The 27642-nt window shown below is 44.7% G+C and overlaps 2 protein-coding genes across 6 annotated transcripts; both read left to right on the forward strand.

Moving 5' to 3' along the window:
- The first annotated feature begins 11 nt into the window (after positions 1 to 11).
- On the forward strand, positions 12 to 14379 carry tulp4b (TUB like protein 4b). The gene is made up of 16 exons (XM_030357050.1): positions 12 to 419; positions 1121 to 1239; positions 1949 to 2218; positions 2894 to 3022; positions 3523 to 3684; positions 4015 to 4195; positions 4509 to 4616; positions 4953 to 5119; positions 5553 to 5777; positions 6532 to 6766; positions 6975 to 7116; positions 7815 to 7959; positions 8175 to 8268; positions 8670 to 8813; positions 9125 to 12594; positions 12704 to 14379. The coding sequence occupies exons 2-16, from the start codon at positions 1222 to 1224 to the stop codon at positions 12818 to 12820; spliced, it is 5607 nt and encodes a 1868-aa protein (XP_030212910.1). The 5' UTR covers positions 12 to 419; positions 1121 to 1221; the 3' UTR covers positions 12821 to 14379.
- A 150-nt stretch (positions 14380 to 14529) lies between these two features.
- Positions 14530 to 27387, forward strand: LOC115544201 (MFS-type transporter SLC18B1). Of its 5 annotated transcripts, XM_030357052.1 has the most exons (16): positions 14539 to 14658; positions 19361 to 19429; positions 20601 to 20663; positions 20751 to 20878; positions 21059 to 21154; positions 21241 to 21314; positions 22109 to 22256; positions 22464 to 22620; positions 22724 to 22860; positions 23061 to 23162; positions 24394 to 24485; positions 24583 to 24678; positions 24806 to 24880; positions 25647 to 25740; positions 25934 to 25983; positions 26138 to 27387. In XM_030357052.1, exons 3-16 carry the CDS (start codon positions 20627 to 20629, stop codon positions 26193 to 26195), a joined length of 1344 nt encoding a protein of 447 aa, XP_030212912.1. In that variant the 5' UTR covers positions 14539 to 14658; positions 19361 to 19429; positions 20601 to 20626; the 3' UTR covers positions 26196 to 27387. The 5 variants fall into 5 exon arrangements, with proteins under 5 accessions (XP_030212913.1, XP_030212911.1, XP_030212914.1 ...); XM_030357053.1 differs by lacking the exon at positions 19361 to 19429 and having other exon boundaries at positions 14530 to 14597; XM_030357051.1 differs by lacking the exon at positions 19361 to 19429 and having other exon boundaries at positions 14533 to 14658.
- Positions 27388 to 27642: the final 255 nt, after the last annotated feature.

Consider the following 27642-nt stretch of genomic DNA (forward strand, 5'->3'; position numbering starts at 1 on the left):
CAGTTTCACATGAAGGTCACAATTGGACACCACAGTCCGTGACTTCAATTTAGATCGGCAAGGTGGGGTACACAGTCGGAGGTTGCCACTCTGAAATAAACCCCCTTTTCGAGACCAAATTACATATCGTGCTACAGTAACGCAGCAGCGTGTGCACTTTACCTCGACGCAAGATGTCGTACCAATCGAGTGCCGATTTGCATTTGTGTTGTCTATTGACGTGACTTTAATTCTTGAAATGGGGTCGGTTAATCAATAGCTGTTCCCTATGCGTGTGGACCTGTAAAAGCTTGCTGTGTTTTCCGTGCTCCCACTGAAATGGCAACCCGTGTTAAAGGCGCACGAGCCAGTGCGCCAGCAGAGCGCCTAGCAGAGACAGAGCGCTGACTGCACAGATCCTTCACATCACACACGATCAGGTAATTACAATACGTTATCAGTGTCCGTCTAGGTATTGCTCTATTCCACTCCTTATTTATTAGTCGAACCACTCTGGGTAGTTCATTGGTTGGTGCATGCGACGAGTCCAGACGCCTAGGAATAATGTGTTCTTTTTTGGTGTAATCATAATTATATCATATAATTATATATCTTAAAAGATTTAAATGTAAATAAAATAATAATACACGAAAAATGATGCAACTAGGTGTTTCTAGTTTACACGTCGTCGATCTGCATGTAGACTATAATCACATAAAGCTGCAGTTTAAACATGAGTTGAATTGCAGTGGGTGGTAGATGTTTAATTATGTTCAAATTAGATCTTTAACCATGTCTTGGCTTTATGTCTGACAATTGACGTGAAGACGGCCAATTTATGTACCCACGGAGACTGACTATTGAGATCCTCAATGCGGTGTTGCTGTTGCATAGAGACTACAAAAATGTGGATTTCATGGCTGATGCGTTGAATGACATAGCCTCTATTTGAAGAGAATCGCTGCGTTCGACGAGCTTCGTGCATTTCAATTGTTGATAAAAATGCTACATTTTCATTTTGTTGAAATGTAGAAAAGGCAAGAAGATATGATCTCACGTGACGTTTAATTCGTAAGAGATGAGCTGCTCTAACGAATTTAGACTTGACCAAATATATATGATGTCATTTGTTTCGCCGTAGATGTTTTTATTTTAAGATTCGGATAAAGAGCAGGTGCAGCACTCCACCGCGTCATCTGAATGGAAACATGGACGCCTTCAGGGGAGAACATTTGACCAATCATGTCCAGGAACTATGAGGTAGGCCTACGTATAAACTGCTGTTATCCACCACCATAATCAACCACCAGTATTCCGATTTTATGAATCTGCAAAGGTGTTACTAAGCGTTAATCAGTTATATGATTAAGCCATTGAAATCAAACTACCACTACTTTTCCCACTGCAGAATATGAAACCCATCCTCCTGCCACCTGCTACCACCCATAGCATCTATTGGGTCAACATTAGGAACCTTGAGAAAGAACCCAGATTATGTTGTATTTAGCAACTTGCACTCATTGTTTAAATACTGTGTGTCCGCAAAAGACTCAAGACCCACGTCCCTCCCCTCCTACTTATTGGATGTTGTACGTACTGGCACTTAATGTACCGATACTCACTTAATGAATGTCATACTTAGTTATAGTACTTAGTTGTGTAGCGTCTTATCCTTGTTCTCTTTGTTGCACACAGGGAATGGGTTAACCTAATGGTTTGTATTGCTTGGCACTTGGTTCTATGAACTTCCTACCTGTACCAACAGCGATATTGTTTCTCATTCTTATGACAAATGTACTTATTGTAAGTCACTTTGGGTAAAGAGACAGTGTGCTCCCATAAAAAAGTGCCCTGATTGTAAATGTAAATGTGTGTCATTCAGGAGCATTACCCACCCCCACGTCCCCCCTATCCCCCCCGATGGGGTTTATGGGTCATCCCGACACTAACCCTCTCTCTGCCCCCCCAGCCCGGGCACTCGGTAGGGATGCTGGCGGCCGTGGAGCACGGCCCCATCCTCTGCAGCGACTCCAACATCCTGTGCCTGTCCTGGAAGGGCCGCGTGCCCAAGAGCGAGAAGGACAAGCCCGTGTGCCGGCGGCGGTACTACGAGGAGGGATGGCTCGCCACGGGCAACGGCCGCGGCGTGGTGGGCGTCACCTTCACGTCCAGCCACTGCCGGCGGGACCGCAACACGCCGCAGAGGATCAACTTCAACCTGCGGGGCCACAACAGCGAGGTGGGGGCCCCGCACAAACACGCACAAACACACCGACAGAGTTTATTATCCTAGTAGTCATCAGGTTGATGTTGTTATCAGCGTAGAGTCATGCAACGTGGTTTATTATCGTCACAATGAGTAATCACATAGGTCATGGTCTCGATGAGTAAGCGTATAATTTATTACCACAGCCGCCGACGTATGATATCTTCATTTAATTAGTTCGAGTGAGGCTGTGTCACATTGGACTAGACAGTGAGATTTAACTAATAATATGGGATCATTCATTTGTTTATTACCCCCTGAAACGTCCGGTGTGTAAACAAGATTTTTAGTGCTGCAACATCCCAGAATTTTTTTAATTTTGAATGAGGCTAATCAAAGGTTAAACTATCGTGCTTCACCAACGAACATTGTTTGGCTGTTACAGTAAATGAGTAATTAATAATAATAACACTAAAGTGTTATTATAGTGTGTTATTATAGTTTTAGGGTTAGGGTTAGATATTCCTTATTTAATATTATGAAAGCAAGTAATACTAATAATAATATTCATGACAATTATTTCATTTTTAAGGGGATTTATATTTGACGTACCCTGAGCTATCAACTTAATCCCAAAAAGTTGTCAGTTCGAGCTAGCAAGTGCGCTGAATGTCAAGCCAACAGTTTAAAACACCACCTTGTTCCCAGGTGGTGCTGGTGCGCTGGAACGAGCCCTTCCAGAAGCTGGCCACCTGCGACATGGAGGGAGGGATCTTCGTCTGGATCCAGTATGAAGGACGATGGTCGGTGGAGTTAGTGAACGACCGTGGAGCCCAGGTTCAGTAGCATGTGTTTTGTTACTGCTGATTCAGACTTATGACACACACACACTCTTATACACACACACACACACACACTCTTATACACACACACACACACTCTTATACACACACACACATACACACACACACAAACACACACACACACACACACACACACACACACACACACACGCTCTTATACACACACATACATACACACACACACACACTCTCTCTCTTATACACACACACACACACACACACACACACACACACACACACACACACACACACACACACACACACACACACACACACACACACACACACACACACACACACACACACACACACACACTCTCTCTCTTATACACACACACACACACACCCTGGATCACCCTACATCGGTAGGCTAGTTGTAGGCTACCTGTGTCCACATATGGGTCTGCTAATGTGAAAGGCATGCATAACGGTCCCAGACGGTTAATGTGGTAGTTGTTGTTGTTTGACCCACAGGTGAGTGACTTCACCTGGTCCCACGACGGCACCCAGGCGCTGATCGCGTACCGGGACGGCTTCGTGTTGGTGGGCTCCGTCAGTGGGCAGCGCCACTGGTCCTCCGAGATCAACCTGGAGAGCCAGATCACCTGCGGGATCTGGACTCCTGACGACCAGCAGGTACACCCCGTGTGTCTGCTGGTCGGGGTGTAGAGCAGCCATCCATCCATCCATCCATCCATCCTTCCATCCATCCAAGTAATGTTGTACGAGACACTTTTACATTTTTTCTCGTTGATTGAAATTCATTTAGTTTGTTAAACTAAACGTAAAAGTTAAGAAAATAAAATAAATAATATAAAATATTATAAAATATATAATAAATAAATAATGCATTGTAAAAAAAGTGTTGCATTAGATCATTTGGTAAGATTCAGGCAAGTGTCTTGTCCATTATCTGTGTCCTTATCGTAGATGGAGCATCTTTACCGTGTCATGCGTCCCCTACAGGTGCTGTTCGGTACTGCGGACGGACAGGTGATCGTCATGGACTGCCATGGAAGGATGCTGGCCCACGTTCTGCTGCACGAGTCAGACGGGATCGTGAGCATGTCCTGGAACTGCCCGGACTTCCTTGTGGAGGACAGCACTGAGAGTGACACGGATTCTGATGACAATGTTCTGCCATTAGGTAACAAGCCCCCTTTCATTCCCTGTGCACTCCTTTGATAATTGTTGGCAACTGTTTCCATCTGGTGACCCCTGTTGACGACCATTTTGAATGGTGGAAGATAAACCAGACGATACTCGTAGATGCTAGAACTAGAAAATACATTCAAGCAGAAAATATTTTTGGCCTAACTTAACCATGTTTTGTTTTAGCAATGAAAGGATGGATATATAAGTTCAAAAGACCTTTACCACCACTGCAATGTCAGTAGCGTTGCTCTGTGCGTGTAAATCTGCTGTGTCTTGACGAAGCTGCCTTGCTGCTTTCCCTCCAGTGCGAAGCATCAGACCCTTGTTGACGGTGAGCTTCTTATCAGGAGACATCAGTTTAATGAACAACTACGATGACCTCTCGCCTACCGTGATCCGCTCGGGCCTGAAAGGTACGCCTATCATCGAGTGACCTCATAGCACATGAGACCAGATTAAGTTTCACATCAAAGTTCAAATCCTGATGCAATTAATGATGAGGGTTTAGGGGAAAGAGAATTAAGTACTTGGACAAGATTCACAGAATACAGTCGACCATTATTCAGCCTTATAGATCAAACAAATGGGATACTATCGATAGCAGTGTTACTACAACCATATAGCTTCCATTTAGCCGCTGGCCACCCCCAGCAGCCTAAACTGAAACAGTGCCACGCAGAAACTGAGTTATGGGTCAGTTCTAATAATCTGGTAATGGCGATACAATGGCATCCTTCCTCATTCTCCAGATGTGGAAGTCCAGTGGTGCTCCCAGGGCGACCTGCTGGCTGTGGCCGGCATGGAGAGACACTCTGCAGACACCGACTCTCTCTGCGCCTCCAACACCAGGAACGCACTGGTGAAGTTCTACAACGTCCAAGGGGAACACATCTACACCCTGGAGACGCCCGCGCAGGTGGTTACTCTACTCCTCCAATCATCGATGCTTTTACCTTTGTTGTAACATTTATTATATTGGGAGACCTATCGGTGAAGAAACATTGTGGGCACAGGAAGTGACATCGTAGGCATGTCAGCATGGTTGAGCTCCATCCGATAGACCCTGATTGAGCAGATGGCCACTGGCAAATTTCACAGTGCCTAATTTCACATCCTGTTTAAGGCCAGCCTCCTGACGTTTTTATTCAGTGCAGCAGTTACGTTAGAGACGCAATGCAACATTCAAAATGTATGTACGCATGGTGTCAGCTATTAAGTACCGATACATTGATAAATGCATCTGAAAATAATGCTACTAGCAGCATTGGGCGTGAGGAAGGCGTTGTTTGCGAAATAAATGTGCCGCTCACCACAGACCGGTCGGGATCAGTAACCGACGTGTGTTTCAGAGGCCCATCACTACCATCTGCTGGGGTCACCGGGACTCACGGCTGTTCCTGGCGTGCGGGCCGGCGCTGTACGTGGTGCGTGTGGAGCACCGCGTGGCCAGCCTCCAGTTGCTATGCCAACAGGGCATCGCCAGCGCACTGCGCGAGGAGAGGGACGTGGGGAAGCTGAACATGCCCTCCCTGCTCTGCTCTTACGTCACCACCGCCTTCATTCCCACCATCAAGGTACAGCCGATACCATCATGGACACCCCCAACCATTAAGTACCCCCCCACCCTTCATGTACACCCTACCCATCATGGTACACCCCACCCATCACGTACACCCGCTACCATTAAGGCACACACACAAATTAAGTAACGCCACCACCCATTTAGCTACGCTCAAACCCATTGAGGTACACATGAACCCATTGTGGTACACATAAACCTATTAAGATACACATAAACCCGTTGTGATACACATAAACCTATTAAGATACACATAAACCCATTGTGGTACACATAAACCTATTAAGATACACATGAACCCATTGTGATACACATAAACCCATTGTGGTACACATAAACCCATAAACCTATTAAGATACACATAAACCCGTTGTGATACACATAAACCCGTTCTGATACACATGATCCCATTAAGGTACACATAAACCCGTTGTGATACACATGAACCCGTTGTGGTACACATTAACCCATTAAGGTATACATAAACCCGTTGTGGTACACATTAACCCATTAAGGTATACATAAACCCGTTGTGATACACATGAACCCGTTGTGGTACACATTAACCCATTAAGGTACACCCCCAGCCTGGCTCTGGCGTTCTCAGGTCCAGGTTGTCCCTGAATGGGTTCAGCTTCGTCTTTAGCTTTGAAAGGCCTTTTGTATCCTAAATATACGATCCATGCATCCTGCATTATCATGTTGAATCACGATTTAATGTGTGTTTCCCGGCCCATTCCTCGCTTTAGCCTCCGATCCCGGACCCCAACAACATCCGAGACTTTGTCAGCTACCCCACCGCCGGCAACGAGCGGCTGCACTGCACCATGAAGCGTGCAGAGGACAACCCTGAGGCGGGGGGGCCCTGCTACACGCTGTACCTGGAGCACCTGGGGGGCCTTGTGCCCATCCTGAAGGGCCGGCGCATCAGCAAGCTGCGCCCCGAGTTCGTCATCATGGACCCCAAAATGGATGGCAAAATGGGTATGAGTACATTTTGTATACTGAAAAAAAAGGATGTACACCTCCTGAAGTGGTGTGAGAGGCTGACGAGGTCCACACAAGGTTCATACACATCCAATTCTGCCAAAAATAACCAGCCATTAGTATAAATTGTGTTCTCGTCTACGCAAATAATCCAACAATGAGTAAGCGATGGCTTTATGTGCACCGGTCTGGTCTGTGTCCCCAGAGGAGGTGTGTGTGAACCCCATGATCTCCTACACTGACAGCTGCAACGGTTCTGACTCCAGTGACATCGAGCTGACGGACGAGTGGGTCGGGAAGAAGTCCCCAAAGTTGTCCCGTGGAAACAGGTCTCCCAAACTCTTCAGGTCCAAGAACATATTTATATTTACATTGAGGGCATGTAGCAGACTCTTTTATCCAAAGCGACTTGCAATAAGTACATAAGAAAGTGGAAGTATATATCGCTGTCGGTACAGTAAGGTTGCATAACATGTTGTCCTATGAAGTTGACTGTTATCCCTTAAAGTCATAATATCAAAGATTTTCATGTCAATAAATGTTGGATAAGTCCCTTTCTACCGCCGATTGAACCGATTGGGCACACTGATGAAAGTCATTCAAGTCCTTATGAATATTACGAACTGGGTGTTTGTGGCGACATTTCCGCGGAAAACGTACAAGCTGTGCACAGTGCATTTCATGCATAATTTGTTTGTGGTATGGATGATATGGGCAATTAACAATTACATATCTGGCTCAGAAAAGAGACGGATTGGAACATTTAAATTAAAATGTATCCAAAAAAGGGTTAGAAGAGGGATTTCTGTTATTGATAATGTTTAGTGAGGCTGTCATTATTGCGAAACCCAGACAGGTTAATCACCCCTTATTACACATCTACTTAGTGTTGACAAAATAACTGCGTCATAAACGCTCTGTTTTTACTAATAGTGGTCTAATACTCACAAATAACAGACCGTCGAACGCCGTAACTAACTATTCAGAACCCTTATTCAACAAAGCCGTGTAGTAAATGTATTTTGTTGACTTCATTGTTTCAAAGAATGAACATGGAATCCCGGAAATCTCCTAAGCTCTCACGAGCAAACCAGGAGGGCCAGCGATCACCACGCTTACCGTCAAAGAAGGCTCCGGTCCGCTCCCCCAGTCTGACTCGCCGGGAATTTTGTATGGACGGCATCACAGAGGTACTGCCTTATTATTAACTCAACATTCTGCTTTATGGTCCACCTATTCCCTGGGCTTGTCCGTGGTGTGTTCAATTAGTGGTGGGTAATGTGGAAAACAACTAAAACAGGTTGGATTGGACATTTTTGAGTGCCGATGCATTACCCTCTCCCCCCCCTTCAGTATTGATGACATGCCCTTCTTATTTTTGTTATGCCTTTTCCTTCTTTTGTAGCACAACTACCTCGCTCAAGTTACATCCAACATATGGGGAACCAAGTTTAAAATTGTCGGGCTTGCCTCTTTTCTGCCTGCCAATCTTGGTGCAGGTAAATATGAAAATGTTATGAACTATGTAATGCAGGTTTAATTTTGCATTGTATTTGAAAAGGCTAAGCTTTTGTTCAAAATCTGAATATTTCTCGGTTCTCCTGACACAATTTTTGATTCTAGATAACAAAAGTTGTCTGTTGATGGGATTTGTCCTTTAGAAACTCATTATTACAATAAATAGTCTTGAACCAAATCTATGGATTTAATGAAAGAGTGCCTTGACAACGTTACAGTGTAGATTGACCCCCAAAAATATAGATGATTTATTCTCTAAAATGTTCAATTTCAAGTGACACATTGAACACAGAACCACTACAAACCTGATCCTCTTGAAACTTCACACTCCTTACTCACTTATGCATATGTATATTATATTCTTCCATTTCTGTCATCCCAGTCATCTACAAAACCAGTTTACTGCATCTACAACCGAGGCAGATGACCATCTACCTTCCGGAAGTGAGGAAGATCTCCTTAGACTTCATGAGTCTGCCTGTTTTCAACCCCAACGTCTTCAGTGAGGATGAGGACGACCTGCCGGGTATGAATACATCTCTACAAGTATGCTTAATTAACAACAAAGCTATCGCTGGGCTAGAAGGCAAGGAATGGGAGTCTCTGCAAATGGCCTGATTCTGACAACAGAGCAAGGGATGAAAAACATGCCATTTGTGGCACATATTGTAAACATGATCTTATGACACAGATTGCTGCTGCACATTAATAATGAAAAACTACCCAAAGGGTGGCCTCAATGTGTTACATGCTCCTTTAAGAAATGGAGGGAATTGCATTGCAAAGGCATTTAAACCTTTCTTCATTTTGATATTTATCTCCTCCTTTCCATTTAAGTGATGGGTCCATCAGGAGTGGCGGGAGACAACCCTCCCTGCACAGTCAACATCCCCATCGCTCCCATCCACAGCCCCGCCCAGGCTATGTCACCTACTCAGAGTATTGGCCTTGTCCAGTCTCTTTTAGCCAATCAGAACATTCAGCTCGATGTCCTGACCAATCCCACGGCCACAGCAGCGGTGGCTGCTGCTGCAGCGGCTGCAGCTGCCGTTCCGCCCGCCGACCACAGCCAAGATTCGGTTGCGGCGGCGCCGTATCCAGTGCCGACCCGGTACTCGAACCCGGGTCAGGCCATCTTCAGCGGCATGGACATGGGACCCCCTCTCCTGGCCGTCACTCCTCCTCTTCCGCCTCCTCCCCACCACCCCCCACCCGAGCCGCACCCTCACCCTCCCCACCACCCCCAGCGCTCCCGGGCCCAGCAGCTGCACCATCAGCCTCCCTCCAAGCAGTCGCAGCAGATGCAGCTGCAGCAGCAGAAGACGCACCATCAGCAGCTGCTTCAGCAGCCGCCGCCACACCACCACCATCAGCAACAGACACAGCAACAACATCTGCATCAGCAGCAACAACAGCAGCAACAACAGCAGCATCTCCATCAACAGCAGCAGCAGCAGCAGCATCTACATCAACAACAACAGCAGCAGCAGCAACAACACCAACAACAGCAGCAGCAGCAGCATCAACAACACCAACAACAACTGCAGCAGCTGCACCACCAGCAGCAACTCCTGCACCAACAGCAGCAGCAGGCGCAGCATCAGCAGCTTCAGCAGAGCCAGCAGCATGCCGCCAACCCGCAGCAACTCCACCATCAGCAGCAGCAGCAGCTGCACCAGCAGCAGATGCAGATTCAGCACGAGCAGATGCAGCAGCAGCAGCAGCAGATCCGCCTGCAGATCCAGGAGATGCGGCAGCAGCAGCAGCAGCTGCAGCAGCAGCACCAGCAGCTGCAGCAGCAGCACCAGCAGATGCAGCAGCAGTTGAAGATGCAGATGGCGCTGCCCCCTCCTCCGTCCGGGTATCCAACGCTCTCCCTGCAGCAGCTGCACCTCCTGCCGCCGATGCCCCCCCCGACCGCGGAGCCCGGACTGGACAGGGCAGAGCAGCACGGGCACGGGCACGGGTCCAAGCCCAGCCTCCCTCGCTCCCTGCCGCCCTCCTTCATCGACGCCGACGGCACGGTGGAGATCCAGATGAGGAAGATGAACCCTCCCCCTCCGTACCCTGGCACCACGGTGACGGTGACGGCGTCGGGGGTCTCGTCGTCGGCCATACCGCAGACCCTCATCACCAACTGCGACAGCCCCAGCGTACTGGCTCCGGACCCCTGCCTGAAGAAGGACGAGTTCCTGCTTCACCCGGTCACCCTGCAGTACCCCACACCCCTGGGCTACGAGAGGATCACCACCTTTGACAGCAGCGGCAACGTGGAAGAGGTGTGCCGCCCGCGGAGACGCCTCATTCGCAACCAGAACACCTACGCCCTCCAGGGCATCAGTGGCTCCGCCACCCTCAAGGTCACGTCGTCGGACAGTAAGAAGATCCAGCTGCCCTACAGCTCCGCCACTCTGAGCAGACTCTCTGTGCCTCGGTACTCCATCCCCAGTGGAGATCCGCCTCCTTACCCCGACCCAGCCAATCAGGTCCCCGCTACGCTCCCGCCTCCCCAGAGGATCGACAACACCCTCATCCACGCCACGCTGCGCCGGGACCGCAGGGACCAGGCTCTCAAAGTGCCGCAGATGATGGAGAGCTCACGGACGCTTCCCACCAAGTCGAAGGTGAACAGTGCGCTCGCGCTCTCCTACCAGCAGAGGATACCCACCGCTCTGTACACCTGCACACAGTGCAGCAGCAACAACAGCAGCACTAATGTTAGTGTCAGCGGGGGCGGGACCAGCAGCAGTGGCATTGCAGGGGGCACAGTGGTGCGGCAGGACTTCCCCCCGGGGAAAGGAGCTCACCATAGCACAATTATCGTGCACTCCAAGAGCACCTCCCCCCTCACCTCCCAGTCCTCCCAGTACAATCTGCTGGGTCCAGTAGACAACAGCAGGGACAGAACCGTGTACGTCAACTCAGCCTTCACCGAGGACGAGGCGGTAAACCAGCAGTGCCATCTGGAGAAGTCGCTGCGCCATCTGACCCTCGGCGACGTCGGTTTGACGGTCAAACGTCCTCCACCCTACCAGTGGGACCCGTCGTCCTCCACCTCCACAGAACACTTCTGGCTCGCCCCAGAGCAGACCATGTTAGCGCCTCCGCCGCCGCCACACAAACCCCCACCCCTCCTCTTCAGCCAAGCCCCGCACCTGGACATGGCCCGGCTTCCCTTTGTGTTCACCACCAAGCCTCCGAACAGCCCTAGCACAAGCACACTGACCTTTCCCTCCGGCTATCAGATATCCCTCTCGCCGTTTCCCCCTGGCATGGGTCATAGCGTGACGTCGACGCTGCAGAACCTCCAGAGCACCTCGCAGCAGAGCGAAACAATCGGGTCGTCGCCTTTTGCACAGCAGGGTGCGAGTCTGGTCCTCCCTCCGGGCTACCCTTCCAGCCTCGCTAACTTGGCTTGCTGCCCTCTACCCCCCATGTACCCAGGGGCGAGCTCCTGTGCTGGGCTCCAGCTGCACCCTGTGAACCTACACCCCTGGAACCCCTATCCCTGCCCTCCCCCGCCGCCAATGCAGGACCCCCCCTCCCACCCAGCGCCTCCCCTGCCTACCAAAACCCACCAGAAGTTAGAAAAGCCTATCCTTTCGCCGCCACCCCCGACCATGCCACCTCCTCCTCCCCCACTCCCTCCCCCGCCACCTCCCACAGAACCCCCGCCGCCACCCAAGGGCACCACGGAGGACCATGCAGAGTCTGCCAACAACTTCCTGGAGCCGCCGTCCCTTAACGACAGCCCCGTGCCACGGGAGTCTGAGCGTGTCAGCAAGAAGAGCCGCAAGAGGCTGGACAGCCGGGCCGAGGAGGCCAACATGCCCGCCGTCTCCGAGGGCAAAGGAAGGAAGGAGGGCCGCGCACTGTCCGACTTCAACAGCCTCATCTCCAGCCCCCGGCTCGGGGGGAGGGACAAGAAGAAGCCCAAGGGCCAAAGAGAGCAGCTCAACAAGGGCAAGAAGATGATGAGCAGGACCACCAACGAGTTCCAGGACAGCTCTGAGAGCGAGCCGGAGCTGTTCATCAGCGGGGACGAGCTGATGAACCAGAACCAGAGCAGCAAGAAGAGCTGGAAGAACAAGAGGAGTCTCCGGATGGCCAGCGAGCTGGAGGAGATCAAGTGCCGCAAGGCCAACGAGAGGGAGGACCGCAGCCTGGGCAGCCAGGGCTTCGTGTACGTCATGGCCAACAAGCAGCCGCTGTGGAACGAGGCCACCCAGGTGTACCAGCTGGACTTTGGTGGACGCGTCACTCAGGAGTCTGCAAAGAACTTTCAGATCGAACTGGACGGCAGACAGGTTTGTCACTCTTTCAGAAAACAGCTCCTCATTGATTGGTCGTCAGTGCAATATTAAAAGTCGGCTTAATGAGATGCCTTATCAGGGTTTGCTTTGTCGTTGATTTAAGGTGATGCAGTTTGGACGGATCGACGGCAACGCCTACATCCTTGATTTCCAGTATCCTTTCTCTGCTGTGCAGGCCTTTGCTGTTGCCTTGGCAAATGTAACGCAGCGGCTCAAGTGAAAGACTCTACTGATTTGTACTTAATAATAATTATGTTGTATTTCAAATACACGCATTGGATTTAGGCAAAAGCTAGGAATTCACCAAGGGAACAAGCAACATGAATTATTTGGAAAGGAATATAATGTGTACATTATCTTAAATATGCACATCATTTACAATAGGTAGGATAGATATCTCACTTTAAGACCAAGAACTATTAACTCATTATGGACTTCATGTGTCAATGTGATCAGAATGCAAGTATTATGCTGGCTATAGGTATTGCGCTATAAAAAGGTCCACGATATAAATAAAGGTTTAAAATAAATATATTTTTGAAAAATATATATTTAACCATCAGTGGCAGTGGCATTTTTCCCAGCTCTAATTGGTTACATATGATGACTATAGAACTTATTAGATATCACAAATAATGCAAACAATTCAAGGTGAATACGTCATTTCAGACACTGGGCGCTTTGGTTTCATTTGTGAGTATGTACACAGTGATACATTTTCCTTCGGGAAATGAGTGTTCTTATTTGCGCTTTTTATGTTGATCACTAGCTGGTGTGACAAAGTAACAAAACTATTTAACTTTTAAATGGCCAAAAAAAAAGATATATATTTATGATCTATCCGTTTTCCTGGTATTGAAATGAGGAGCAAGAGGAATTAAACCCTGGACACCTTGAGTTCTCTGGGTTTTTGGTTGTTTTTTCTCGGTTGGCGTTGTGCGTCATTTGTGTGTTGATTATTATTACGCTACTTGAATGTGAAGTGCTTTGCCTCCTGGAGGTCATGCTGCTTTGGATAGACTGAGCATGTCTGCAATAATGAGACTTAAAATTGATGTTTTACTTTCCAAAAGATGATATGAAGCTGCTTGTGCTGTCTGTATAATAAATAGCCTTTGTCGGGACATTTCATGATGAATTAAACAAAAGTAGTGGGTAGATGTTGCTAGTTCCTGTAATAGTCATTCGCTTTTTCATAGTGACGACACTGAGGGATGACTTTATTGATGATTGCATTCAACGATGACATTGGTTGGAATGCAACATTGTCATAAAACACCAGGTGCGAGATATATGTGAGTTGCTGCTATCGTAAACTATGATTTTGGTCAATATTTACAGATGTGTATTATTGTCTTTTTTGGAAAATATTTAAAAGAGTTGTTTTTCCTGAGCCTATAATCGAGTAGCCTACGTTTCATTTCAGAATGCCACTTTTATACTTAGTTATTTTCAGTTATTACTGCCTTACTTGGTTGCCTAATTGTCTTTTTTTCCCTTTTTTTTGTAAACAATACATATGTAAAGTAATGGTTTATAAGCCCAGGAACTTAATAAAATACTTTCTTTGAAATGCTTAATAGTTCTGTATTGTTCATACTATAGACAATTAGTCAGAGTAAACCCCTGGTTAAATAATGTTCTTATTTATTATTTTCTTCTGACTATTTATGTACCTTTATATTTGTGTTCTGTGTGTACATTGCACCATATGTATATTGTTTCAATGCTGATATCACTGTAGCCCTTGAGAGATAAATTTAAAGTAATTTAACCTTCTCTGTTTGTAGGGTACTGCTTTGACTAACAATAAAAAAAAACCGAAATTGCTACTAGTTACAAATCAAGCCATTGGCGACACCCATAAGCGAGGTGTGAACATTTAGGCTTACCAGTAGAGGGCAGTAGATGTGTGTGGGATGAACTGGGAAGGGTTTGTTAAGGTCAACAATCGGGACCGGGCATACCGAAAGTCGACTACAGATTAGAACGAGAAGGTGCGTGTTGGCAGTACAAATAAATTCTCCTTTGAATAGTGATTGTGAAGTTACCACAAAGGTAAGCTCATACTCAGACGAGTTACCGCTACCCGCCTGACGCACTGCACATTTCGAGTTGTTGTTTGTATGTTTATTTATCTAAAAGGGACACTGTAGGCCTACATTAATCGACATGTCCATTGCATAGGACATGTAAATGCACCAGATTTAGTTATACAAACTATTTTTTTCATCTACAGTCCCTGGCAGGTTGATGTTAGAGAGAACATACAAAAACATAAACGCAAGCACAACTACATGGACATTACATGGACAAGGACACAAACTAAAATGACAAGACGTGATGTAACATGCCAGAATAAAATGATTAAAAAAAGAAGAGAATAACAATCACAAAACATAAAATGGTTTAACATGGAACTCTTAATCAGTTAGTAGCCTAATAAGCTCAAAATCACAGACAAGAAGGAGGTTAGTACCACAAGTTAACACATTACCTATGTTTAAATGTTTGTTTGTCCAGTAGCAGTTGCTTTATGGATTTAGGGAAATTGTTTAGGGTCTACCTAGGGAGCATACACCACCGCAAGACAATACACCGACCGACCACCTACAATACATTATAATACTATTATTATTTACAATATAAACACTATAACAATGACAAGGGCTTCGAATCCAATGTTTTATGGTCACAAGTCATTTGTGGGAGGCTTTGTTCCTGGCTTATAATATCACGATTTTCTGAAAGTCCAATGGAGAAAATTAACGGGAAATGTACTAGTTTCGTAATCAGAGCTGTTCAGAAACAGGGACGGTTACTGCGGTCAAGTCAGCACGTAGTGGTGGATTTAATGATTCGTTTTCATGATTCAGTTCGCGTCGGTCAGTTCGCCAAGAGGAGTCGTTCGCGGTTCGTTCGTTCAGTCGAGTTTCCGGTAGCGGTGAATCGAATCATTGAATGCACGGTTCTCAGCTGAGCTCCTCCCTCGTTCTCATTCTCAAACGTCAACATTACAACTTTAACTAGACGCAGCGGGATGGGGGGTGTAGTTGATTATTGGATGTCCAACATATCAGCAGGATAATAGACTTGATTTAGCAATGATGGTGGGGGTCCCGGGTGTTTTATCCCGGGTGTTCTGTTTATCATAAACAGAACCCTGTGCAGCCCAAGACTAAATCTAAAATAGATGCCAAAATGAACACTGCCTTCAAAACGAGAGCTGGTAAATTGTGAAAAATGCATTAAACTGTTATCAGAAAACGTGGTTATAAGCTATACTATCTGTGGTTTAAAGGCTAGGATGAATTTCAAATTACAAATATGTACACTTTATGTTGAAAGTATAGACCGTTGCGATTCCCATTTAAACAAATGGCGCGGTGACTAGTCTTCAAAACGAGAGCTGGTAAATTGTGAAAAATGAATTAAACTGTAATCAGAGAACGCGGTTATATGCTATAGACACTAGAGCGGGCCATAACTGTCCCGCCAGATTATTCTGAAGTTGTTGTTTTGTTTATTTTTTCTTAGAATATCGAATATCTATATCTGTTAGCTTAAATGTAAAGGGCCGGATACAGTGATTTTTTTTTTTTTTTTTCACAACAGTTTTTTAACTTAATTGTAGAAAATGCTTAGCCTGGTCCTACCAGACCATCGTACTTCATTTCATTTGTACGGAAGTAGGTAGGTGGGCGGTGGCAGGCTAGAAAATGCTGCTACTAGTCCGGAAAGGTTAGAGACACACTCGTCACGGTCACACGTAAGCTGAGAGGGCCTGAGCAGGAGTTATTAGAAACTATGAAATTTTAAATTAAACGGAACTCCCCTTTATAGGCCTATGTACAACAATCATGGCGACTAGGGATCGACCGATATATCGGTCGGCCGATATTATCGGCCGATATTCGCGTTTTTTACGTGTATCGTATCGGCCGATACGCGGCCGATTTTCGCCGATTTATTTTATTTTATTTATTTATTTTTTTTACTTGTTCTACCTCACCTGTTTTTACTATTTGTTAAATATAGTTTTTTAAGTTCAATAAATGTTCCTTTTTTTTAATTGAGACTTGTAACATTTGTTATCAGTGTAATTTTTATGATTGAGGGAGCAAAAAAAAAAAAAAAAAAAAAAGTAGTATCGGCTCTAAATATCGGTATCGGCGTATCGGCGTATCGGCTAAGGCTGATGAAAAAATATCGGTATCGTATCGGCCCTAAAAAATCCGTATCGGTCGATCCCTAATGGCGACCCGACATTACGTACCAAAAGTCCACAAAAGATACAGTCGTAAGTAGTCTCTGATGAGGCTACTTCGCATACAGCTCTTCTAACGGTGGGTAGGCTAGGAACGGAGGTTTGTGTGTGTGCGCAGTCGTCAGCACCCGCCATTGTGTGTGTGTGTATGTGCGTGTGCGTGTGTGTGCGCGCAGTCAGACAGCACCCGCCGTGGTGTGTATGTGTGTTGTGTTGCGTGAAGTGGTTTAACGCCTCATGCCCACTGCACCGTCAGTCAAAGGATAGAAGGCGTGGCTGACGGATGGGGGAGCTTTCCAGGGTCGTCAGAGCCCGAGTAGTGTCACAGTGCTTAAATTTGCATACGAGATCTGATTGGATGACGGATCTACGGAAGAGGATTAGGGCCACACATGTAAAAAAAAATTAAGTTCTGACTTTATTCTCAGAATTCTGAGAATAAAGTCAGAACTCTGACTTTAATCTCAGAATTCTGAGAATAAAGTCAGAATTCTGACATTAATCTCAGAATTCTGAGATAAAAAGTCAGAATTCTGACTTTAATCTCATAATTCTGAGAAAAAAGTCAGAATTCTGACTTTAAAGTCAGAACTACGGGTATCTGTAAGGACCAACCTCCGTGGGAGAGACACTTTGCTTTATGCAGTAGGAGGAAACCTATGGAAAGCCAAGAAGGCCACAATCAGGCCCTAGAATGGCGCGGTAAAAGTGCACGTCCCATAGCCAACTCACCAAGCTCACCAAGTCCAGTATTCAGAATTCAAAGCATTTATTCACAAATACGTTCTATTTTTTTGACAAGCGGAGCCGACAGTCCTGTGCAAGTATGCAAATTAGCCATGTGCGCCAAACAGAAGATAGACGCAATGTATAGAACTGATTGTTGTGCATTGTTGTGGATATGTAGGCTGGTTAGTTGTGGTTGTTTGTGGTCTTAGTGAAACAGCTTTGCCTTGGAGTTGGAGAAGTTGGAGTGATTGTGTGAATGTGCGAGAGAGAGCGCACCTGCCGTGGTGATGTTAAGCTTGTTGTGGGCTTATATGTGATCAATGATGTATCTGTCTGATCGTATTAGCTGTAGATGGATGGTTAAATAATGTCACAAGATCGGGCATACTGCAGGCTCTCATTTGCAAATGCACTGATTGTGTGCCCGTCTCCAATATGCTATATACCTAACCTGGCATTTATTCAGTTCATGTTCTTCTGAGTGCGCAAGAACGGTGCCAATTATTGTCGTGTTTGCATTGTAATGCACAACTTTGCCCCTCCCTGTTATAAAATAACGTGCATCTTTAGCCAATGCAGGCTCCTATTGCTTTACCAGTGTGTTTAACGTGTGTGTGTGTGTGTGTGTGTGTGTGTGTGTGTGTGTGTTGTCATGTAGGCTATAGATATAGATTGATTGTCTTGGCATGCTTGCATCCATGAAATATTGTAATGTTATGGCCTAGCTGGCTACTGCATATCGAGAACAATCTGGGGATGAGGGCATCCCCGAATATTGACGGGTATTTCGCACACTGCCATCTCAATATGACTAATAGCCGCGGCTATTAGTTCCGTACGGATTCCGTACGGAATACTTGCACTTTTACCGCGCCATTCTAGGGCCGGATTGTGGCCTTCTTGGCTTTCCATAGGATTCCTCCTACTGCATAAAGCAAAGGGGGTGTGTTCGAAACCGCGTACTTGCTTACTACTCCTAATAACTATGACGTCAAATTGAGTAAGCGAGAACTTAGTAAGCGAGTTTAGGTAAGCGAGTAGCATCCGAATGTCTTCTACTTCCGGAAAGATTTTGAGTAAGCATCGCTAGCTTACTAGACGTACTCAACCGCCCCAGAATGCACTGCGTCTGTTCAAAAGAACAGTGGAAGCAATGGCGCTAAACGGGGAGCCGCAGCAGCAGTGCTTTTAATAATTGTTTAATAATTGTTTTAACATATCACCGCAAATCCTTAGGTTGAAGGTGTACTGTGACGTTAAATGTGACGTTTATATATTTATTTATAATATTTATTAACGGCGCCCGGCCGGTAGGTTATTGACACGTCATTTGATTCACGTCATCTGAGGTGGTTAAATAAGGACGGTCTTCTGAACGTCGATTACTCAAATGGATTACTCAATCATTATTTAAGGATTCGAGAAGTAAGCCAAATATTTAGTAGGTAGTAAGCAGTAAGCAAGTAGGCGGTTTCGAACACACCCAGTGTCTCTCCCACGGAGGTTGGTCCTTACAGATACCCGTAGTTCTGACTTTAAAGTCAGAATTCTGACTTTTTTCTCAGAATTCTGAGATTAAAGTCAGAATTCTGAGATTAATGTCAGAATTCCGATTTTTTTCCAGAATTCTGAGATTAATGTCAGAATTCTGACTTTATTCTCAGAATTCTGAGATTAAAGTCAGAATTCTGACTTTATTCTCAGAATTCTGAGATTAAAGTCAGAATTCTGACATTAATCTGATTACGAGTTGTCCATTATCAGGAGTTAATGGACGACGCGGAGGCCGCGGTTTTCCTCCACGAAGTCCAGATCTGGGTACAAATTGGAGAGGTTGTATTTTCAATTAATTGTTTTACTGCTCCCTACAGCCCGATATTGATACTATTTGGCGGGGTTCATCTTGACCCATGTGCCTTTGACTACACCAAGTACATTTTGGACGATTTTGAGCCTCTGGCGGCCATGTTGTTTTGTCAATCAACTTTATTTTACTTGAGCAGTTGGAACTTTGGTCCCCAACAGCCACTAAGTTGGTCGCGCTCAAATCAAACATTCGACTTTCAACTCGGAATTCTGGAGTCCTCGGATTGAGGAACACACCATTAATCTAATCTTCGACTAAATGTATACAGGGAGCAGGCTGGATGCGTGCAGGCTTGTTAATTAGCCTGCACGCTAATTATTAGGAGAATTAGCATCTTGAATATTTACTACAGCGTTTTTACAGCTCGATGCATTTTCGCAATGATTCCGTCTTTACGGAGATATTCCTGAAATGCATCAAAGGAAAACGGAGGGGAAAAGATTGTTTTCGCCCATGTGGACGGGGCCTGAGTAAATCTCACCCTTAGGTGAAACCGCATAAGTCTTGTGCGTTTGGGCCGACCGTCCAGACGGATCCGGCAGATGGAGGTTTGCCTAATTGAAAAATTAGAACTCATTAATTCTTCTTATGTAGGCTAATTCACTAGCTGGTGTGCCATGTTAAGAAGGCTGACTTAATGATCTTCTTAAATGGCCAAAGAAAACCCCATTGTAGTAGCTTATTTGTAAAGTTCTATATATTTATGATATTTAAAATGAAGCAAAGTTCATATCGGACAACAACTCACCTTTACACATAAAAAATAACCTCTAGCTTGCATGACTGAGGAGGATGTTAATTTAAAACCCTTTATCTAAGGCCTCGATAGTCGACAAGCAACTTTCAAATATTTTAAATTGCATTGCATCACTGCAGAATGTAGCATAGGAGTCAAGTTATTTCCCATGCATACAGGCTTTTTTATTTAAAGTATGTCTGCACTGGTAATTCGTTTTTTTTTACTTTATAAGCTTTATAAGTGTAATTCTTGCCTAAATGTAAAGTGATATGAATGGCCTGCTATTTGCAGTATGCTCGATTACAAGCTTGCCTTTCCAAGAATTTTGGTTAATATTTAGACGTAAATACTATAGTTTGTGAATGCTCAAATGCTATAATTTTATGATTTTAACACAGAAGGAATCCAAAATCCAACGTTGGACATGGAACCCACAGAAAATACTGCACTCAAAGAACATGGTGAGTGCTTATAGTTAAAAAAAACGAATATGCATTCTATTCATGTATCTTGGAGATAACCGTTGTCCCTTTTTTAACTTTGTGAAGATGGTCCAAAAAGTTCTTCGCCGGGGAGGATGTCGCGGACACAGTTATTTACATTAATATCCATTGGTTCTGTAAACTTTGGCTCAATGATTTGCTATTCAATACTTGGCCCATTCTTTCCCAACCTGGTAAGCTATATAGCAACGGTTTCATCGACGCATAAGGTTTAAACGGTTACTGCCATGAGATGTAGGCAGACAATTTCACATGACCACAAAAACATCCATATAAATGTTCCTTTTACAAATGTAAAATATTAACGTGAACTATAGAACATGAATCAACATTTTCCCTTTCCTCCAACGCAGGCGTTACAGAAGGGAGCCAGCCAGACAGTCATTGGTCTAATATTTGGCTGCTATGCGCTATGCAACTTTGTTGGTTCACTGCTAATGGGAAAATATGTAAGTTGATAAACCTTAACGTCCATCTCATTTGTAGATTATTCTCTTCCATGATTGTATAACATATTCTTCTACCTGGTTCTCAGATTGTCCAGATTGGTGCAAAGTTCATGCTGGTGTCAGGCCTGTTTGTGTCAGGTGGATGCACTATCATATTTGGGTAAGTACAGAACATTGGAGATTGAAGTCCTTTGGTTTGATAGTTGATTAGAATACAATGACGTGTATTCATTTTAAAAATAAATATAATTTATTTTTCTTTTGAATGGAAATTCAAGTCTAGTAGCCATTTCGGTACATTCCCATTTTCGCTTTTATCCAAAGTAACTATTCAAAAACTCCACTTGCTGCATTACTAAGAGGTGTGACATGAACATGCCTGTGACCATGTCCCCAGGTTTGCTGCTCCATTCTTAATCACGAGAAGAGGTTTAGCAGGGCCAAACTAGTCCAGCCAGGAAAAGGTCTGGAGCTGGTGTGAGGGGTTAGGGTTCATGCTTGTGACAGGCCTGTTTGTTTCAGGATGATGCTGTATTATGTTTGGAAAAGTTACAGAAGATAGAAGATTTGAGGTCTGATAATTGATTAGAATATATATACATGTATTTATAAAAATATATATTTCAATGTATTTTATCAACTACATTTTCTTAAATCAAAGCTAGAGTAGATTAGATGTTAAAAGGTGGAGGGTGTAGGTGGTGGGTCGGCTGTAAGAACGGTTTAGATCCATCAGTGTCTGATAGGTCAACGTAGAAAGTATGGGGATGGTGGTTTGGCGGAGAGAATCTCTTAAAAAAAAAGTAGAAATATAATCGCAGTCTTGGACGAACGGCCATGAGGAGCTGGAGTGTTGGGTACATCGTGAAGAGAGGAAACTTCAGTTGAATCACTTTGCTGATTCCAGAAAATGTGACAGTAAATCATCTTTACTATCCCTCTTCTTTCAAACAGATTCCTTGACAGAGCTCCCTCGGGGACGGTGTTCATCGCTCTCTGCTTCATTGTGCGGAGCATCGACGCCATTGGCTTCGCTGCTGCCGCAACCTCTTCTGTCGCATTGGCATCTAAAGTCTTTCCAAACAATGTAGCGACTGTCTTGGTAGGTCTGGCCTTCCCTGATGTCACTGTCATGTAGGTGAGGTGTATGAAAAAAGCACATGATGCATTGTTTTGTCTCTCCTATGTTCCCCGTATATGCTAACAAACTGCTGGCCGTCATGCTTCCACTTTTCTACAGTTGCTAACGAGTCTCCCCGGTTTTCATTCCAATGTACAAGCCTTCTTTCCCTCATATCGTCCCGACCAGGGTAGTTTGGAGATGTTCACCGGACTGGGTCTCATTCTGGGGCCTCCTTTAGGAGGCTGGCTGTACCAGGCTTACGGATATGAGCTTCCCTTCCTTGTTCTGGGCTGTATCCTACTGCTGATGGTTCCATTCAACATCATCGTCTTGCCCAGCTGCAGTAGGCATTCATCGATTTCCGTACATAAAGATAAAGAGGACTTCCTGGGGTAATAACTAATAATGTCAATACTTTATTGTCATGCTTTTCTTTTGTCACACAGCTGCGGAGCCCTCTGAGAATTCCTTTTTGCAATTGCTGAAAGTCCCCAAAGTATTGCTCATCTGCTTCTTCATGTTCAGCTTAAGCTCAGGCCTGGGCTTCCTGGACACTACCTTGTCCCTGTTTGCGATTGAGAAGGTAAACCCAAATTTTACAAATGTTACAAGTGTTACAATGTTGCTGATGTCGTGTTTATGGGTCCAAAAAAGAAGGGAATTGAAGTCTCCCTGTGTTATCTGTGCTTTAGAACTAACACAAATATTTTGGGGGCTGGGGGGGGGGGGTTGTCACCAAATAATAATAAACCCATTGTAATAATCCCTTTCTCTTGTGTCTAGTTCGGTCTTACCCCGGGCTATGTGGGCCTCCTCTTCCTGGGGTTCTCCTTACCTTACGCTTTAATAGCGCCTGCCCTCGGTTTCTTTGCTGATAAATATCCTGTGAGTCTCAAGTGGGGTTGTAAATCTATAAGTCTAAAAACTCTTGCAGTAGAGAATGTTAATGCAAGTTTTGTTTTGGTTGTAATGAGCTTTGAGTGTACATTGTGTCTAGGGTAAGGTTGGGGTCGCAGATCTTCTGAATGAAGCAATGGCTACACTTACACTACAGTTCAAAAGTTTGGGGTCACTGAGGGTGCACTCACACTAGGCCATCTGGCCGTGGCCGTTGGCCGTTTTCACACCTAACCGTGCTCAAATGGCCCCATTGTTCTCTGGCCTGCACTCACACTAGGCCATCTGGCCGTGGCCGTTGGGCGTCGCAACTGTGGCCTGGCCACGGTAGGCTCTTGTACATACGTCATCACGTCGTAAGTAACACGTCATCACCAAGCGTCCGCTGCATGGACCATAATAAAGTCTGCCCCCAGTCAGAGTTCTAACAACAATGGACAACAACACACAGAAAACAGTTCGCACTTTGCTGAGTCTGTTGCTTATTTGGATATATGTTTACCGTTTAATGGGACAGAAGGCTCGTCGCCTTTATTATGTCCGTGGTTGTCGCATGGACTATACGTCATCCAGCTCAGGTTGCGTAGCCGTGCGTGTGCGCGTGTTGGCTCATTAGCATCTGTACCGTAGCGGCCCGTGCCGTAGCAGCACACCTAGTGTGCCCAAGTGGCCAAATTGGCCCAGCCTGGCCAGACTGGCCTCACTCACACTGGCAGATTGAAGCACGGTTAGGTGCTAAAACGGCCACGGCCACGGCCAGATGGCCTAGTGTGAGTGCACCCTTAGAAATGTCCTTATTTTTTAAAGAAAATAAGTTTTTTCAATGAAGATAACATTCAATTAATAAGAAGTACAGTCTAGACATTGTGAATGTTAGAAATGACTATTCTTGCTGGAAACAGCTGATTTTTAATGGAATATCCATTAAATATTCCATTTCCTGCAACCATCACTCCTGTGTTCTCATGGTAAATTGTTTAGCTATGCATGTTAAAAGATGAATTGATGGTTAAAAAACCCTTGAGCCATTATGTTGTTATTTAAATCTGAATAAAACTGGAACTAGCGAGTATTCCAATAAATTCAAGCAGCGTAAATAAAACTGTTTTCATTGAAAAAATTAAATTGTCTGCGTGACCCCAAACTTTTGACCCCAAACCTTTGGTGTGCCTCCTACCTCAATACCATTCTAACACACTCCTATTGGTCGTCATTTCAGGCAACAAGAAGTTGGTTCATGATTCTCGGTGGCCTTCTCACTGGGCTCGGCTTCTGTTTTCTTGGTCCAGCACCGTTTCTCCACATTACCAGGTGTGCTGAGTAGATACAATTATTCAAATTAGTCCGACACTCCTTTCTGGGTGAGTGAGGTGACGTTTCCTCTCTTGTTCTGTGTTCCTCATGGTAGCCAGCTGTGGTTGTTGATCTTCATGCTGTGTGTGATTGGCTTTGGTTTGGGCGCAGGTTTCATGCCCTGCTTACCAGAGATCATTTCAGCAGCCTAGTAAGTTTCTTTAAAATGACATACGTTACATCTACAATGTATTTCCATAGCCTCTCTAGAGTCTGAATAAAGTACTAATATTATATTACTTTTTTTATCATTCTGAAATATTCTTCTTGGGGGACAGTGAACAGGGCTTTGAAGATGGACTTAGCACTCTGGGAATGGTGTCTGGACTCTTTGGGGCCTGTTGGTCCATTGGGTAAGTCCTAGATTGTCTAGCCTATTGGTTGATTACCAAATTCTGTTTCAGTCACACGGTTCATACTGTGCTCACGATAAACCGGTGAACAAACAGTTTATATACCCCATGTATCGTGTCCAGTTTACATTTAACACTTAAATAATCAACATTGCTAGCCATAACGAATGCTCTTAGGATAACACCAAGTTCATCATGGTATGACTACACTAAATTGTTACTCGGTTCTATTTACATTTAAGGTGCAGTGTATCAAATTTAAGGAAAAGGACAGGACTTGGCCAAAATGGAATTTAATTGGTTCCAATCCTCAGCCCCCCCGTTACATGAAACTAAGTCCTACACACTGCCCCTTTAGTTCTGCTGTAGGTATGAGTGGAGAGTTGCTCTGCGTTTCTCCCCCACATTCGAACCAATCACAGAAGAGATGCCCTGATTGGTCAGATATAAGCCACAAGCGGTTTATAATCTAAATGAGCTCATAAGAAGACGCATTCCACTCCAAACTGATCTCACTTGCTAATAGCTGATGGTTGACTGATCCATTTTACCCAAATTACTCTCAAATAATATCACTTAAATCCAACCTAGAACAAATACTAATTTGTCAAGCAATTTATTCTTCTAGGCATTATTGTACTTATTTAAATGTTCTTACACAAGTTTGTGGATACTTGTCTGGCTAAATTTCTATTTGTGTTTCCACATTATGACTTCTAATTGTGGAACTGTTTGAAAATAAGACTGTTTGTTTGCTCCTGGTAAGGATATTCTATGGACCCATGATGGGTGGCTTCCTCACCCAGCAGCTAACCTTTGTGTGGGCGGCAACCATCCAAGGAGGGCTTTCAGGTTTGGCTGTAAGTCGACTCATATTGTTCAGGGCCTGTTTTCCCCTTCCCCCTACCTCAGGATATTCACAGCCTAAGCATGTCAGGGTAAATAGTATTTTAGGGTTCTTATTTTGGGGTACGAAGCATGTTAGGTTACTACAACTTCTACATTTTCCCACACACATCTATTCTACAAATCTATGCCTTATCTTTTCCACAGACCACGCTACTTGGGATTTTTTATCTCTATGCAAGTTTCAAGAAGCACAGGTAATCTATCTGGGTTTGGTAAATCAAACCTAGATGCACTGACTGTTGTTTATTGACTGTAATGTTTGTTATTAATTTATTTTGTTTTTTAGATATATTCACTGCGCAGTCTGCAGGTCAAAGTTCATACATTTTTTTCCATTTTGTTTCAAAGTGTTGCACAGGTATCTGTAAACGATAGTCCAGGAGACAGAGACAGGCTTCTGGCCTAACCAACAGCTGAAGAAGACTTTGATGGGGTGTTAGAAGCCTGACTGGATAGGCCAGACCTTTTGGTTCCAACCTGCGGTGACCTCCACGACCTACCGGTCCAACAACACCCACTGCCGTCTAAGCTTCAGATAGTAGTCGTGGTTTCGTATCGGACCCTCGGATAGCAATACTAAATAATTTTTTACTAATTGTATTATTATTAAATAATTAGGACAATGGAAAAGGGAGATTTGATCTGGTATGTAAAAAAGTCCCAAAATTTAGTAAGAAATCATAATTATTGGAAGAACAATTATAGAGTGTTTCACCCAAGATCTACTTTTCAAGTAGCCAACCTCCCGAGATCTACCGGCCTAGTGTCAATATTGCAAACCTACCTTCAAGCGGGGGGGGGGGGGAGGTTGTATCGTGAACCTACGGACTTCAGTTGACGGCTTTCAACTGCTGTTGACAGCGCATGCGCTACCGCGCGTATATGTCCCGCGCAAATTTTATTTTATTTAAAAAATAATAATAATAATCTTTTTTTTTCTTCTTCACCCCTCGCGGTCGACTTGGGATCTGTCGGCGGTCTACTGGTAGACCGCGATCGACTGGTTGGGCACCCCTGGCTGGTCTTTATTTTGTATACATTGAATTAATATTTACATGTAACAATCAAGACTTGTTCATTGTGGCTTTAGACCAGCTGCTGATATTTATCCGGCCTGTGTGAGCAGTCACATACCAGATTAGAACTAAGATGTCTTACAAAGTTCGCCAAAAATTTGTTTTTGTTTTGAACCCCATGATTTTGATTGCCTGTCTGAATGGTACAATGACTTGCGGAAGGGATGGTATGGTGAATGGCTTACACTGATTATTTCATACATAGTGTGTGTATAATGGCCTGCGCTAATGAAACCACCTGACCCCACCCTGACACTAGTCTGGCAGAGCCCGCCTGGTGACGTGGTGCTACACTCCTTACCCAACCCTGACGCTCAAACAGACCTCATCATGGGAACATGCCAGGCTACCATGGACCATGCTGTGATGTAGTTAAAGATTTAGCAATCAGCTTTTTCACATGTTTCCAACACTTTAATAACTACTGTACCTGAATAAGGTGAAATGAATGTAATCTGAAGTAGCAGTGACCTTAACAAATAAACGACTGGAGTCACGTGTGCTCTTAAATGACAGAAAGAATCGGACTGAACCACTATAACTACGTCCACACCAGCGCTCATAAAGTTTCGCTGCGAATATTTCTGTTCGCTTTGGTCGCTCAAGTCATGATGTATAATTCAAAAGTGCCTGCCGGTGTATGGAGGTAGATTTGTGTCTTTATTATGCAATCAAAAATAATAGGTTTGAGAGCAAAACTTTCCTCACTGCAATCAAAAAATAGATTTGAGAGCAAAACTATCGACACTGCAATCAAAAAATGTTTTATTGCAAGAT

The sequence above is a fragment of the Gadus morhua genome, chromosome 5 (assembly GCF_902167405.1).
Source record: "Gadus morhua chromosome 5, gadMor3.0, whole genome shotgun sequence".
Lineage (NCBI taxonomy): Eukaryota > Metazoa > Chordata > Actinopteri > Gadiformes > Gadidae > Gadus > Gadus morhua.